This window comes from Amblyraja radiata, chromosome 34 (genome assembly GCF_010909765.2).
Source record: "Amblyraja radiata isolate CabotCenter1 chromosome 34, sAmbRad1.1.pri, whole genome shotgun sequence".
Taxonomy (NCBI): Eukaryota; Metazoa; Chordata; class Chondrichthyes; order Rajiformes; family Rajidae; genus Amblyraja; species Amblyraja radiata.
Window position 1 is genome coordinate 26669041 of NC_045989.1, and position 16087 is coordinate 26685127.

Below are 16087 nucleotides of genomic sequence, written 5' to 3' on the forward strand. Positions count from 1 at the left end.
AGAGCAGGGAAGCAAACCTCCAGAAACCAGCCACACAATCATGACCATTTCAAGGATTGCTTTATGGACCTTCTACAAACAATTCAAAACTCATTGGCGAGGCATTTGCAGGAGTACATGTTGGAGTACAGGAGTAACAGTAAAGCATCCGAAGTGGTAGAAACTAAATTTGTATTAGTCCTAGCCACATCAGAACATTTAAAATTTGACATATCCCAAATCATTCAATAAATCCTAACGCATTTAATACTGTGGTTGACAGAATGCCTTTTTATTTTAAAATGTTTCTACATTATTTCATGGTATATTTCCTTCATTATGGAAAAATATAAACATGGTTAAAATATAAATAAAGCAATAAGCCAGTGTTAATTGGTAGGATATATAAAACATTCCACTTGGTATATACTAAGACAGTCATTTTGTTTTATTTTTGCATAATTATTAATACTGGCAGTAAAAATAATTGGAGGTCACAGAAATACAGGTAGTTCCGCTATAATGCTTGTTTCCATAGCGCAAATTGGTTATAATGCAATTTCAATCTCAAACTGTAGAGAGCCACTTTTAAATTACTTTGGAAATTGATAAGCAGGGAAAAAAAGCTGTCTTGGGGAAAACAAGTCTTGGAGTAAATACTTTGTTCCATGTAACCTCCATGCAGTAATAAGACTCTTCAGAATGCAGCTGCTGGTTTCAATGTGGGAGGCCACTGGAAATTGACACGAATCATTTGTATTGACACTTGTACAATGATGCTCCATTAAATAAAATAATACGCAACCTTCAGTATTTGTAGTTTGCAGTATCAAAACTTGTAGCTATTGTAAATACCTTTAGTTTTGAAAATCCTGCAGGAAGAATAACTATTATTGCAAATCTGAAACATTCTTGCCCCTAACCCCCTCTTATCCCCAATGACAGTTGTTTTTAAAACACAATCTTTGAAAATGTGGTTTCTTACAAATGCAACTATCGTGTTTTTGCAGAAATACTTGTACAAATATTGTTTGAACAATGCAGTTAAACTAAATACAGTAATACTTGCGGTAACTGAAATACTGACTGGAAATTACAAATCAGCAACTTTACATTCATATTTTAATGATTACAGAATTAGAACATAATTGCCTTCTGACCCTGGGCAGGAATGGACTCAGTAGCCTGTCTCCTTCACAAACAGGACTCACAAACAACATTCTTGCCATCACGTTGACAACAACACTGTCAGAAATAAATCTATTGTAACAACCTTCATCATACCATTGGATAATTTAAAAAAGGACATACAGCATGCAGAGGGAACTCTATAACCCCTGCATTTGCTGCAAATCATAGTTGAACAACACAACAGGAAAGCTAGAGAGTTGAAACAACAAGAACAAAGGAAAATTAGAGCAAAAAAAATCTGAGGAAGCTCTTATTAGCTAAGATTAAAAAACTGAGCGTGTGCAAAATGTTTGACTCTGTAGCAGTCAAGCTGGTGATTAGCATAACCATACTGGTGTGATCATTGCATGATCCCAGATTCTCAGCTCAATACCATACAAATAATTATTTTACAAAAAATCTATTACTTCATCAAAGATGTTCTGGCCAACTGCATAGGCTCCCACTTCTTGTCCACTTACTGCAGACAAATTTAAGATAATGTAAGAAACTTGGTTTAAGATTTGGATATAACAATTAGTCTACCCAGCAAGTTTGCACTGGCATTCCTGTACATTACAGTCAAACTATGGCATACTTCTTCTGTGGATAATCAACAGATTTTTGCGTCTCACTTTCTCCTCCAAGGTGAGTGTCTCAGATTTCTTGCATAATTCTTTTAAATCTTTAAGTTCCTGCAAGACTTTGTCAGCCTCTGACCATTTGGCCATAGCTTCGTTTAGTAAGTGTGCGGCATGCTTGGTTGATTGGCCATTCTGTGTGGCATCACTCTGCTCACCAGGTGTGTCATTACCTGGATCCAAGACCTGAGTCACTTGATGGAGAAGTTTCTGTGTTACTTTTAGCTCCAATGCTATTTCACCTTCCATTTTTTCCACATTCTCATTCTTTAGGTCAGCAAAATAGGCATTGAATCCTTTCTTCATTCCTTTCGGTTTGGATTCGCCCAAGAGATTCCCCATGGAAGAACATTTAACTCTGGATAGATTTGCTCTAGAAAGTGAACTAGTACTGTTTGTTTCAGAAGATAGGTTCTTCACTTCATCACCCCTGGATACATTTGCTTGGCAATCAGATTCATTTGCATTTTCCCATTCTATGGGGTCTGCTCCAGCCGTCTCCTTGCCCTCATTGGTCGCCGGTTCCGCCTCTTTCTTGGTCATCGGCCCCGCCCCTTCATTGTTTGCTGGCCCCTCCCCTTCATTGGATGCTGACTCCTCCCCTTCCTTGGTCACAGGCCCCTCCCCTTCCTTGGTCACAGGTTCCTCCCCTTCCTTGATCACAGGCTCCTTGCCCTGGCTGTCCAAAACCTCTGGCCCAATGTTGACTTTTGCATTACTGGGTTTCACCTTAGGCATGAGGATAGGTCTATTCGTGTTGGCATGGTCACGAACATTTCCCTTTGAATTCTCTTCACTTTTGTTTTCAGTTATAAGATTCTGAGCACCAAGTTCCAATCTCTGCATTCCATCAGACACAGCAGTGGCAACCTACCATTTAAAAAGAAATGATTAGAGCCCATAATTACTCTTTAACATGCTGAGATGCAACACAATTTAGCCAACAGAAAAGTGAAGAACAATACATTTGGCTGGGCAGCATCTTTGGAGGTGACAAAGCAGCTGATGAATCAGGTGTAGATTGATACATGGATTCCTATGAGGCTGCAGATGCAGGAATCGTGAGCAAAACTCAAAGTGCTGGAGGAACTTAGCAGGTCAGGCAGTATCTGTGGGGGGGGGAAGAGATTAATGACATTTCAGGCGGGGGCCCTCCTTCATACAAATGAATCAGAAGATTAATCTAAAGGTTATCGACCTGAAATGTCATCTGTCCTCTGCTGCCTGATCTGTTAAGTAATTAACAGCAGCAATCTCTAAAACAGTTTAGGTGAGGAGCTGACAAACTGGCAAGTGAACAGTCAAATTTCACAGAGAGGGCTGGGACTTCAATATCAGAATTATGGCTCAATATAAAACAGCAATTGATTGAGTATGGCCAATTTCAGGTCAATACACATTAAAATGGAGTAAACACTACTTCAGGGGAAAATCCATGCAGAAATCAGTTGTACTAAAGAAAAATGTTGAATGATATGAATCATAAATTACATTCTATGTTCGAATGAGCTCAGCAGATGATGTTTCCCCTTACTGTAATATCTACAACCAGGGATCAGCAATTCAGGCCAGAGGAGAAATCTTTCCACCCAGAGTGTAGTGAACCATTGGAATACTCCACCCGAGGGTTCAGTGGTGTCAGGAAACAGTCTTAATTGTTTTTTAGACATCAAGAGAATCTAGAGATAAGGTTGCAGTAAAGAGGTAAAAGTTGGCCATGATCTTCATGAGTGGGCTACTTCAGTTTCTGTAACATTATTGCTGGTTGCTCTTTAATCCTAATGTTTAATAACCCTTTCTTGAGCAATTGTTATCTGAAGTGTTTACTCTTCACTCAGCGTGAATGACGTCTAATCTGATGCCTTTCAGTAGTTTTCTGTTAATTTCAGATTTCCAAAATCTAGCATTCTGCATCAGCTTTATTTCATTTTCAGAGTTCATCTAATGTTGTGTTTCATTAACCAAATTTTGCTGAGAGATGGGATTCAATCAAATTCCCAACCCCTGAATACTAACTCCAGGTACACAGGAACCTCAGAGGTCAAAACTATAGAGAGATAATTTGGCCTTTCCATCCCTTTTTCATTAGATGATCCTTCAGCCCATAACATGGATAAATGGCACGGCAGATGTAATGTACAAGACAGAATGAAAGTTTAGTGGAGCTTAAGAACTACAAATGGTGGGTCAGTTACAGGTCATAGTGATACAGCATGGAAACAGGCCCATCAGCCCAACTTGCGCACACCCTGGCCAACATGTCCCATCTACACTAATCTCACCTGCCTGCATTTGGTCCATATCCCTGTCTTATCCATGTACCTGTCTTAACTGTTTCTTAAACATTTGGCCAGTCCCAGCCTCAACTACATCCTCTGGCAGCTTGTTCCATACACCCACCACCTTTTGTGTGAAAGAGCTACCTCTCAGATCCCTATTGAATATTTTCCCCTTCACCTTAAACCTATGGCCTCTGGTCCTTGCTTCACTTACTCTGCACAAGAGACTCAGTGTGATAGGTAATCAAAATTGCAATAAATCTGGAAACAAGGAACTGCATTTGCTGGTTTACCAAAAAAAGACACAAAGTAAGGCAGCATCTCTGGAGAACGGTCTGAAGAAGGGTCACGATTCGAAACTTCACCTATCCATGTTCTCCAAAGATACTGCCTGACCCACTGAGTTATTCCAGCACTTGGTTTCTTTTGCTGTCAACAAAGCTAATTCAAAACAAAAAAGGTTCTTACAATATCCACATCACCTTTGTGAAGACAAAATGTTGACTTTCCCCAGTAACAGGAACAGGCCAATTCACTGGATGTTTTCAAGAGAGTTAGATTTAGCTCTTAGGGCTAAGGGAATCAAGGGATATGGGAAAAAAGCAGGAACGGGGTACTGATTTTCGATGATCAGCCATGATTCGAAGGGCCGAATGGCCTATTCCTGCACCTATTTTCTATGTTTCTAACATAGATCAAAATTCAGGGATCAAGTGCATAATCTCTGACCAATTAAATGTTTTTTTTAACAAGTGAATGTTTTTTGTACCAATGACTTTTCCAGGTGGGTGGATCCCAAGGCAGGAAATGAAGCTGGAAGCTTAGAGTGTTTTGATAAGCCTGACTGTGTCACATCGGATGCTGTAATATTTGGTTCCTACTAACTGCAGTGGTTGATTAATCTTGAACCTTGATGTGTAACATTCTTGAATGTAACTCTTAATTGTTTAAAAACGTGGTTGTCATGTGGATCTTGTGAACATTTAATGTGCTTTGGCAAGTGAATGTATGTGCTCCACACAAGGAATTTCTAATTTTACAGCGGAACTTACTTCTCTCCGATGTTGTCTGGTTGGTGGTCTTCTGCTGTGGTTTATTTTCACTCTGTTGCGTGTCAAGTGATCCAGAGAATTTTTTTCATCCACTGTAACCTAAACACAAATATTCAGTAAATGATGTTAAAATATTCAGGGGCTTGACAGAACATTGCTGACACTGCAGGTATGATATCTGATCACATTTATGATCTGAAAATGAAGGCAAGGACAGTCCTGACAGATTTCACTCTACTTCTGTTTTGTGCATCAGCATAATTTGGGGTTCAGGTTCTTTGCAACATACAGCAACTTTTACCAGAATAAATCGGTCAAGTAAAAGCTTTATCATTGGCAAACAGCAGCAAACCACCTCAGACTGTGATCATTATAGGACGATAAATTCTATCCCTTACCACAGCATCATAATTTAACTTTGCCATTAAAAATGTGAAGTGAATTGAACTATTAATTGTTTTGATGAAATATCAGACAAAGGCGTACAAAAATGATCAGAATCATGCCTGGGGGGGGAAAAAAGGGTCAGTTGTAACATAATTAGGAAATGGGATTAAGGAGTGGAAATTGTAGGAAGAGGTTTCCTTGGGATAAACACTGGGGCATATATTAATGGGGATAGAGTTTAAAAAATCTGTATATGTCTTCAAACTGAAGAGGATGGTGATAGTGCATTAACCTAACCCTAACAGGATGTGTAGAGAAGTGGCAGCTGAAGTTTAACACTGAAAAGTGTGATATTATATGGCCAAAAATATTTGAAAGTAACAGATCACATTGAGAATGAAGATGGCAAAGTAGACTGCCGGCGTCATATCAGTGTCACCAAAAGATTTTGAACCTGATACGTCAGTCAATGATGCCGGCAGTTGCCGAAAAAAAATCGCCAAGTGGGACAGGCCCTTAAAACTCCAATAATCCTAAAATGTTAACTCTGTTTCTCTGTGCACTGATGTCACTTGGCCTGCTGAGTATTTGAAACAATTTCTGTTTTTACTTCAGATTTTCAGCAACCTAAGATGTTTCCATGGCTAAATCATGATGGTTATTTTGAATATTTAATAACATAATTTAGCAACAAATTGAAGTTACTGGAGTATAGCATTCAATTCTAGTCATTTATCTTGAGGAATGATGTGTAGAAATAGGACAAGGTTTAGAAAAGATTGACTGGAATGGATCCATGAATGAAATATTTTAACCATGAGGTTACAGTGTTATGGTGTTACTGTGGAAGGTATAGATGATCATAATGTGCTTATGCAAGGTCAATGGAGAGAACCTATTCCCATTAAAGTGAGATCCAGGCAAGACAGACTTTAAAATGATATGAAAAGACACAAGGATATGAAAGGAAACATACAAACTTACAGAATGGTGAAGCACTGGAGTGCACTGCCTATCAGGGTGATGGAACAGTTCTATGGGCATTTAAGTGGGATTTATTGCCGAGCCGCAAGGAAAAAGGGATATTGGACTAATGGGATTTCTCCACAAAGAACAGGCAGAGATTTCATAGGATGAAAGGCCTCTGTCTCTGCTTAAACCATTCTGTGATTCTAATTCCTGTAGTGCAGTGAGTAGTTCTCCATTTTCACAACATTGCAATGCACTGCAGTGCTTAACTATTCTATGTAAGAAGATTTCTTCTCAGATTCCCTGTCTTTTTCCATCACTTTAAGTCTATGTTCTTAACTTCACTGTACAGGAAATAGTGTTCCTCTGTTTATCTGATCTAAGCGTGAGACTGGTAAGCCCCTGGGAAGTGAAACTGGAAACCGTGGATGCTGAGCTTTTGTAAGACCATGTGATAATGTATAACCATTTACGGTCATCACTGTGATGACATGCCTACATGCCTGATCAATGGCATCCTTTTAGATTTTAATTTTTAAATTAGATTAGTTTAGTTATTATTAGTGTCATATGTACTGAGGTACAATGAAAATCTTTTTTGTTGCATGCTGTCCAGTCAAAGAAAAGACTATACGTGATCACAATCAATCTGTCCATATAGTAAGGATAAAGGGTACACCATTTTGTGTAAGATGCCACATGGACCTTCTCATGAAGATTAACATTTCTGTGAGAAGTGTACAGAATTAGCTCCAGGGAGGCACAAGAAACTGCAAATGGAATCTTGATTAAAACACAAAGTTTTGGAATAGCTCAGTGGGTCAGGGAGTATCTGTAGAGGGAATGGATAGGCAACGTTTGGGTTGGATCCTTTTACATGCTCCATAAGGGTCCTGACCGACATAAGGGTCGCATATCTATGTCCCCCAGAGATGCTGCCTGACCCACTGCTTTACTCCAGTACTTTGTGTTTCACAGAATTGGCTCAATGTGAACGGAGGGTGATTCTTGTCTTGTTTCTGCTGTACCCTATAACACCTGGGCCACGAGTTGATTACCAATCCAGTCTGCACAGCAGTTTACTGACACTGAAAACAATCACCTGATCAAACCGTTCATTGTTGGCCTCTTTGATTGCTTCATTTAAGGCAGTCAGCCACAAATCCTTTTCTTCAGCATTTGGAACTTGAAACTTTGGTTCGGGTACCTGAAAAACAAGAGAAACAGCTACACTTCATCAATTCTCTTTCATTATCCCTCCAGGATACTGAATGTTTAGTCAGAAAAATGGTCAATTGAATTAAATCAGGAAAAGTGCAAGACAGTGCATTTTGAGAGGCGAATGGGAGTATATTGAGTGATGTGAATGAAGAAAGGGATTTTCATGTGTATATCTGCAGATCTTCAAGTCTAGCAAGTCAACTAATGTTAAAAAGGTATATGGGATACTTTATTTGTATAGAATACAATAGATCACACTGGAACTGTGTACAACATTATTCAGGTCAGAGTTCACAGTTTGAAAACTGTGCATAGTTCTGATCACCATTTCACAGGAAAGATATGATTGTGAGGATGTGGAGGAGATCTACAAAGATGTTGCCAGAATGGAAAACTGTCGCTATTGTTTGATTAGATAATTTACTGTTACTTTCTTTGGGATTGAAGACAGAGTATAATCTCAAAGGTCATAAAATGACGAGGGGCCTAGATAGAATGAACACAGAGGACCTCAGCAAATATCACTTTATTTGTGAAAGGATTGGAGACGAGGGAAATATATTTTTCACCCAGGAATGTGGAACTCACAACCTAAAGGGTTGGAGAGGCAAAACGTTCATCAGATTCAAGCAGTGCTCAGATGTGCAGTCGAAGAGCTCTGACCTGCAATATTTGTCATTGTTGCAAGAAACAGCTCAAATATCTGATCCACACATAAACTTCTTGCTGAGTGTTTCAGGCAAGCTCTGTTTTATTTTAGAGTTTAGTTCCACAATCAGGAATATTTTAGGTTTTTCTTTTCTTTAGGGAACTATTTGCATCTCTAAATGGCCTTCTAATTTTACACATGCATTCTATGGAACTGATGTGCTACAATGCTGAAAATGATAGTCTGCACTGAATCTTCCCCTTTCCTCTATCTATTGTGCATAAGTTTGACCAATGTATTTATGTAAAGTACTATCTGATCTGATTGGATAACATGCAAATTAGGGCAGCACAGCAGCGCAACTGGTAGAGCTGTTACCTCACAACGGCAAAAAGCCGGGATTGATCCTGACCTCGGGTGCTGTCTGTGCGGAGTTTGCATGTTCTCCCTGTGACTGTATCCTCTGTGTGCTCATGTTTCCTCCCACATGTTAAAGACATGCAGGTTTATAGATTTATTAGCCCTCTGTAAATTGCCCTCAGTGTGTAGGGAGTACATGCAAAAATGGGATAACAGGGAACTAGTGTGAATAGGTGATTGATGGTCAGCGTGGAGCCAGCGTAGGTGGGCTGAAGGGCTTGTTTCCATACTATATCTCAAAACAAAACAAAATCAAAGCATTTCACTGTACCTCGATACACGTGACAAGAATAATCCTAATCTGTTCCTATCCCAGGGCTACTAATGCCCCTGTGTTCTGAACATGTCCATTTTACACCTGCCAGTGCTTCCTGCCTCTATTCCTAGGTGGGTAGCCAACACTGGAATCTCTAGTGTTTCCCAAACTTGGCATGAAATTATATCCCAATGGTGGACATCAAAGAAACTGCAGATGCTGGTTTATACTAAAGTGCTGGAGTAACTGAGCTGGTCAGGCAGCATCTCTGGACAAAAAGGATGTGTGTTGTTTCGGGTCAGACTGAAGGGTTCCAACCCAATCCGTTACCTATCCTTTTTGTCTAGAGATACAGCCTGACCCGCTGAGTTACTCCAGCACTTTGTGTCTATCTTAGTTCCCAAACATGACACACTGGAAATCTGCTTGCTCATGAATCCTAACCCTTTCTTTGGGAAAGACAAGTTAAAATCCAGTAATTAATTCTTTCTTACTGCAACTTCCTCTATTAGTCCCAGCAAATACCCCCTCAAGTGCACAATTCCTGTTTCATTTCCCTTGAGAACAACCCACAGCTAACCATCCCTGAATCTCTTGAGTCATTTCAATGTTATGCAACTATTTTTCTTCTGCCGGCATACTCCCTCCAAGGACTGTCCCCTGATCTGCCTCTCAGTGCTTGAGTAACTCAGCAGGTCAGGCAGCATCTCTGGAGAAAAAGGATGGATGATGTTTCGGATCGGGACCCTTCTTCAGACTGAAAGGTGGGGGTGGGGGGGGAGGTGAAGAGCCAGAGGCGAGGAAACACCAGGACCAATCAGGGCCATCCACAAATGTGCTCAGGCAGGGAGTGCCTGGTGGCCCCATTGTTGCCAAGGGAAGGTGTGATCTCAAAAGAAACCATGTGTGGAACTGGTAAAACGGCAAGGGTGGGCGAAGGGCAGGTGTGGGCAAAAGAGGAGGGGGGGGAGTGTAAGTAGAAGTTACTTAAAATTACAGACTTTGATGTTCATACCACTGGGTTGTAAGCTACCTAAGCAAAATATGACGTGCTGTTCCTCCAATTTGCAGGTGGTCTCACTCTGACAATGGAAGATGCCCAGGACAGAAAGGATCAGTGTGGGAATGGGAAGGGGAGTTGAAACTGGAAGATCCCATAGGTCTAGATGGACCGAGCGTATGTGTTCAGCGAAACAGTCAGTGAGCCTATGTTTGGTCTCGCTAAAGCACTGGAGCACACATCGGGAATACCGAATGCAGTAGATGAGGTTAGAGGAGGTGCATGTGAATCTCTGTCTAGCCTGAAAGGACTGTCAGGGTCCTTGTACGGAGTTGAGGAAGGAAGTATAAGGACAGGTTTTGCATCTCCTACAGTTGCAGAAGAAAGTACCTGGGGAAGCAATACTTTGGGTGGGAAGAAATAATAGACAATAGGTGCAGGAGTAGGCCATTCGGCCCTTCGAGCCAGCACCACCATTCAATGTGATCATGACTGATCATCCCCAATCAGTACCCCATTCCTGCCTTCTCCCCATATTCCCTGACTCTGTTATTTTTAAGAGCCCCATCTAGCTCTCTCTTGAAAGCATCCAGAGAACCTGCCTCCACTGCCCTCTGAGGCAGAGAATTCCACAGACTCACCACTCTCTGTGAGAAAAAGTGTTTCCTCGTCTCCGTTCTAAATGGCTTACTCCTTATTATTAAATGAGTGAGGGTTAGAGATGAGTGAGCCAAGGAGTTGCGGAGGGAACGATCCCTGCGGAAGGCGGAAACCTGCGGAATACTGGGTAGTACCTTATCTTCAAACCACTCCCAAACTATCTGTAATTATCTAGTCTTCACAGCACTGATAGATTGCTGATTCTGTTCCCGTCTACTGATACTCTCCTCTGCCTAGCGGAGCTGGTCCTTACCCGTAATAACTTTTCGTTTGACTCCTCCCAGTTCCTCAAAATACAAGGCGTAGCTATGGGCACGTGCATGGACCCCAGCTATGCCTTCCTCTTTGTAGCAATGTTACAACATTTTGAGATTTTAAAAATCAAGTCTGCAATTTATCCCATCAGATAAAGCATAAAAATAAGTTTAATTTGACACCTAATTCACTTTCATATCTCAAGTATTAAAAAAGTTATGGCCATTTTCATACTCGGAAATGAGCATCTTGTTCCCTATTGATTTTCTATGGACATAACAAAAAAGCTGTGATCGTGAACAGTCAAAAGCCCATAACTTTCTTAAAAATTAAGAGAACTGAATGAAATTTTCAGTTATCATAGATTGAAGCATTCTGAAACAAATATAAAATAATCTTACTTGGATGACCTGAAATTAAAGCATATAATTAGTTAGTTACCTAATTGTAGCTAATTTCAGACTTCAATCACTAGATCTAAACATCTATCCATTTCTTAATAAATGATTAACATTTTTAAATAGCCTAAATGTCCAAATAATATTCACAAATAATTCACAATAAAACATGATTTTTAAATCTCATTTACATTAATTTATAGACCAAATGGAAGGAATTTAGTGTTCAATTGCTGTAAATAAATGCCCATTTAAATCAGCTTTCTAGTGGGTTCCTGTGAACGCGCTGGTTTAGAACGTTCACATTGCGGTAGATTTGTGCCCCCAAATGCCGAGAAAAATACTGCGGGATATAATGGGCCCAAAATAAGCTACTCGCAATATTAAACTTTGTATAAAGGGATCTTTAGAAGCCCTTTTTAATGTAAAAATAAGCTACATACCTTCAATTATTTGCTTTATGAGACCCTGCGGTTGCTGGTGGTCGCGGGTTTAGAGATTGATTTTTAAACTACTATAACTATTATACGAGGCCTTTAAAACTAATAATAGCTTTTGCGACGGGGTCTTTCAGCGATTTTTCGTTAATAATTAACTAGGCTGAACATCTTCGATTTGAACAGCCTAGAGAAAATCGCGTTTTAAACCCGCCCCCTCTAAACGGCACCAAAATCGCGCACACCCGCAGCGACAGATTTTCAGCGACGCTTCAGGAAGGCTTTGCAACATACCTACTCTTTGTCGGGTACATCGAACAATCCTTGTTCGAGACGTACCGTGGCCCTATGCCCGAACTCTACCTCCGCTACATCGACGACTGCATTGGTGCTACCTCCTGCACCCACACACAACTCACTGACTTCATACATTTCACCACTAACTTTCATCCGGCATTCAAATACACCTGGACCATTTCTGACATTTCCCTACCATTTCTTGACCTCACTATCTCCATCGCAGGTGACAGACTACTGACCGACATCCACTATAAACCCACTGACTCCCATGGTCATCTGGGCTACACTTCTTCCCACCCTGCTTCCTGTAAGGACTCCATCCCCTACTCCCAATTCCTCCATCTACGCCGCATCTGCACCCAGGATGAGGTGTTCCACACCAGGGCATCGGAGATGTCCTCATTCTTCTGGGAACAGGGATTCCCCTTTTCTACCATAGATGAGACTCTCACCAGGGTCTCCTCTATACCCCGTGACTCTGCTCTCACTTCCCATCCCCCCCACGCATAACAAGGGCAGAGTCGCCCTTGTCCTCACCTTCCACCCTACCAGTCGTCACATACAACAAGCAATCCTCTGACATTTTCGCCACCTCCAACGTGATCCCACCACTTGCCACATCTTCCCATCTCCTCTCCTGTCTGCTTTCCACAGACCGCTCCCTCCGTAACTCCCTGGTCAATTCGTCCCTTCCCACCTGAACCACCCCCTCTCCGGGCACTTTCCCTTGCACTCGCAAGAAATGCTACACTTATCACTTTACCTCCCCCCTTGACTCCATTCAAGGACCCAAGCAGTCTTTCCAGGTGCACCTCCTCCTACCTCATTTATTGCATCCGCTGCTCTAGGTGTCAGCTGCTCTACATCGGTGAGACCAAGCGTAGGCTTAGCAATTGCTTTGCCGAACACCTCAGCTCGGTTCGCAATAACCAACCTTATCTCCCGGTGGCTCAGCACTTCAACCCCCTCCCATTCCGAATCCGCCCTCTCTGTCCTGGGCCTCCTCCATGGCCAGAGTGAGGACCGCCATAAATTGGAGGAGCAGCACCTCATATTTCACTTGGGCAGTTTGCACTCCAGCGGTATGAACATTGACTTCTCTAATTTCAGGCAGTCCTTACTTTCTCCTCCCCTTCTCAGCTCTCTCTCAGCCCACTGTCTCCACCTCTTCCTTTCTTCCTCCCCCCCCCCCCCCCCACCCCCACATCAGTCTGAAGAAGGGTTTCGACCCGAAACGTCGCCTATTTCCTTCGCTCCATAGATGCTGCCTGCATCTCCAGCATTTTTGTCTACCACCAGTTATTAGATAGAAGTGGATTTGGTCCTGCAATATCAAATCTTGATTGCTTTCTCTCCTTTAATGGCCAGGGCACGACAAACATTTAAATGCCTGCTCACTAACAAACATCTGTAGACCTATGCCAGACCCCCACCCTGAATAGTATCTAAAGGGCCGTGGATTCCTGCAAAGCAACTTGACTCAGCAAAGGGTTATAGAATCATAGAGCCACAGAGTGGGGAAACAGGCCCTTCAGCACAACTTGCCCACACCAGCCAACATGTCCCACCTGCCTGCGTTTGGCCCATATCCCTCTAAACCGGTCCTACGTCTATCTGTCTAAATGTCACACCCACTGTGAAAAGAAATGTTGATACACTTGCAATTTAAATGACTGGTCCCTTATCTTGTAGCTATCTCTCTTTGTTTGAGATTCTCCAACTAGTGAATTTTAAAAATGTATCCCGTCAAGCCCTCTTTGGATCTTTCCTGTTTGAATAAGATCGTCCCTCATTTGTTGGGTTTGACTGGAAAATGGCAAATGTTACTCCACTCTTCAAGATGGTAGAGAGGCAAAAGAGGAAAAACTATGGGCCATAAGCCTGACCAGTAGTTGGTAGATTTTATTATTATTATGGTTTCCAGGTACTGAGAAACACATGATAAAATAGGCCGTAGTCAGCATGGTTTTCTGAAGGGGATATTTTGCCTGACAAATCTGTTGGAACTTGAGTCATAGAGTGATACAGTGTGGAAATAGGCCCTTCCGCCCAACTTGCCCACACTGGCCAACATGTCCCAGCTACACTTGTCCCACCTGCCCACGTTTTGTCCATATCGCATTTGCAGAAGAACCTCTTTGCTCCTATAGACCTTTCTGGTCAGGTCTGAAGAAGGGTCTCGACCCGAAACATCACCCATTCCCTCTCTCCAAAGATGCTGCCTGTCCCGCTGAGTTACTCCAGCATTTTGTGTCTATCTAGACTGCGGATAGTAGTCAGCCAAACACATATTGCAGAGGTAGGAAGGGAGAATGATAGGAGGCCAAGTTGGGTTCTTTGCAAAATTAATTAAATACAGACAATTGTAATATAGCTTTATCAAGCCAGTACACATCAAGACAGCTGAACTGTATTCAGATTGGCCATTCGAGTGCACCAGCATGTCATATTCAGTCATCCAAGTGACCATCTGCTGCGTAGTCACCAGTTCTCATTAGACTGTTCCTACCACAAAAAACAAGTAACATTGAGCTCTGCCTAAACCTCTGAACGAGAGACATACTGTAGAATTAAGCAAAACTATGCAATGGAACTCCAGACTGCAACACACAGAACAATGACACAATTTCCTAACGCTAAAGGAACTCTGTACGCTGAGTTAATCTCACAGATACTATTGGCTAACTTGTACAGGGCTGATTACAGGGAGCCTTTCACATTTCACAAACTGTGAAACAACCTTTAATACTCAAATTTCCATGTGAGAAATAAAATAAAATAAAGTAGTTTCATTTATTAGTCAATAGATACCAATTGGAAACATGAGAGGCTTGCATGCAATTTTCTTTTATGTTCAAGTTCGCATTTATTGTCACTTAACCAATTGAGATACAGTTACATTTGAGTTACCATACAGCCATACTAAGTGAAAAGAACACAATACACACATAAAATAAAATTAAACAAACATCCACCACAGTGGAATCAACAATCCTCACTGTGATGGAAGGCAATAAAGTTCAGTTATCTTCCTCCTTTGTTTACCTTTGGTCTGGGCCTTTGAACCCTCCGCAGTTCACCGCTACAGACTGTTCCGATGTTTGGGATGATCGAAATTCCAACGTCGGGACGGATGGGAACACTCCGCGGCATGGAGTTCCCGGAGACTGCGGCTTCACGGTGTTAAAAGTCCACATGCCCCGTGGTCGGAGCACTTCTTCTGGCGATCCTCGGCAAAGGATCGCAGCTCCGCGATGTTAAATTCCACGCCACGCTTGTGGCTTGAAGCTCCAGGCCAGTCTCCAGGAAAGGCCGCACCAATCCAGTTGTTAGGCTGCCGGGGGGGGGGGGGGGGGGGGGGATGAGACACTGAGAAAGTCGCATCTCCGTCGAGGTAAGTAACTGAAAAAGTTTCCCCTTATTCCCCCCCTCCCCCCACACACATAAACTAACCAAGAAACATTGAAACACACATTTAAAACATACTTAAAATAATAAAAACAGAAAAGGGACGTGACAGGCTGCTGGCGAGGCAGCCATTGCTGGCGCCACATACCTCTATGTTAACTTAAACATCTTGGGGCAAGAGTCCACTTCTCCTTACAGTAACCTTCTGCTTTCTCAGTAAGTTAGTTAATTTAGCTCTCGTATAAAAAAATATCTTCAGCACAGCATTGCTTAGATTTTCATAACAATTTCTTTATATATTCTCACGATGAACATGATAACATTTTACATCCGATAACACCACCATTCAGCACAACAATTTATACAATTAAACATAGACCAAATGATGAATTCCAGAGGTGAGCTAAAGTCACTGCTTCATACATCAGCGCAGCAATTTAACAGGATCATAGAAATATATATATATGGCCACAAATCCACACAGATCATCAAGCCAACACTAGTTTATTAGGAATACAGCGTGGAAACAGGCCCTTCAGCCCACTGAGTCCACGTTCACCACTAATCACCCGTTCACACTAGCTCAACATTATTCCCATTTCTCAC

At 41.7% G+C, this 16087-nt stretch overlaps 1 protein-coding gene across 1 annotated transcript in view; it reads right to left on the reverse strand.

Annotated features, from left to right (window-relative positions):
• Positions 1 to 247: 247 nt before the first annotated feature.
• plekho2 (pleckstrin homology domain containing O2) overlaps positions 248 to 16087 on the reverse strand; it is a 28520-nt gene continuing 12680 nt past the window's right edge. The window contains exons 4-6 of the mRNA XM_033050640.1: positions 7580 to 7684; positions 5122 to 5220; positions 248 to 2660 (exon numbers count right to left, since the gene is read on the reverse strand). Of these exons, the coding sequence (XP_032906531.1) occupies positions 1737 to 2660; positions 5122 to 5220; positions 7580 to 7684 (1128 nt within the window). The 3' untranslated portion in view covers positions 248 to 1736. The remainder of the gene's footprint in view (positions 2661 to 5121; positions 5221 to 7579; positions 7685 to 16087) is intronic.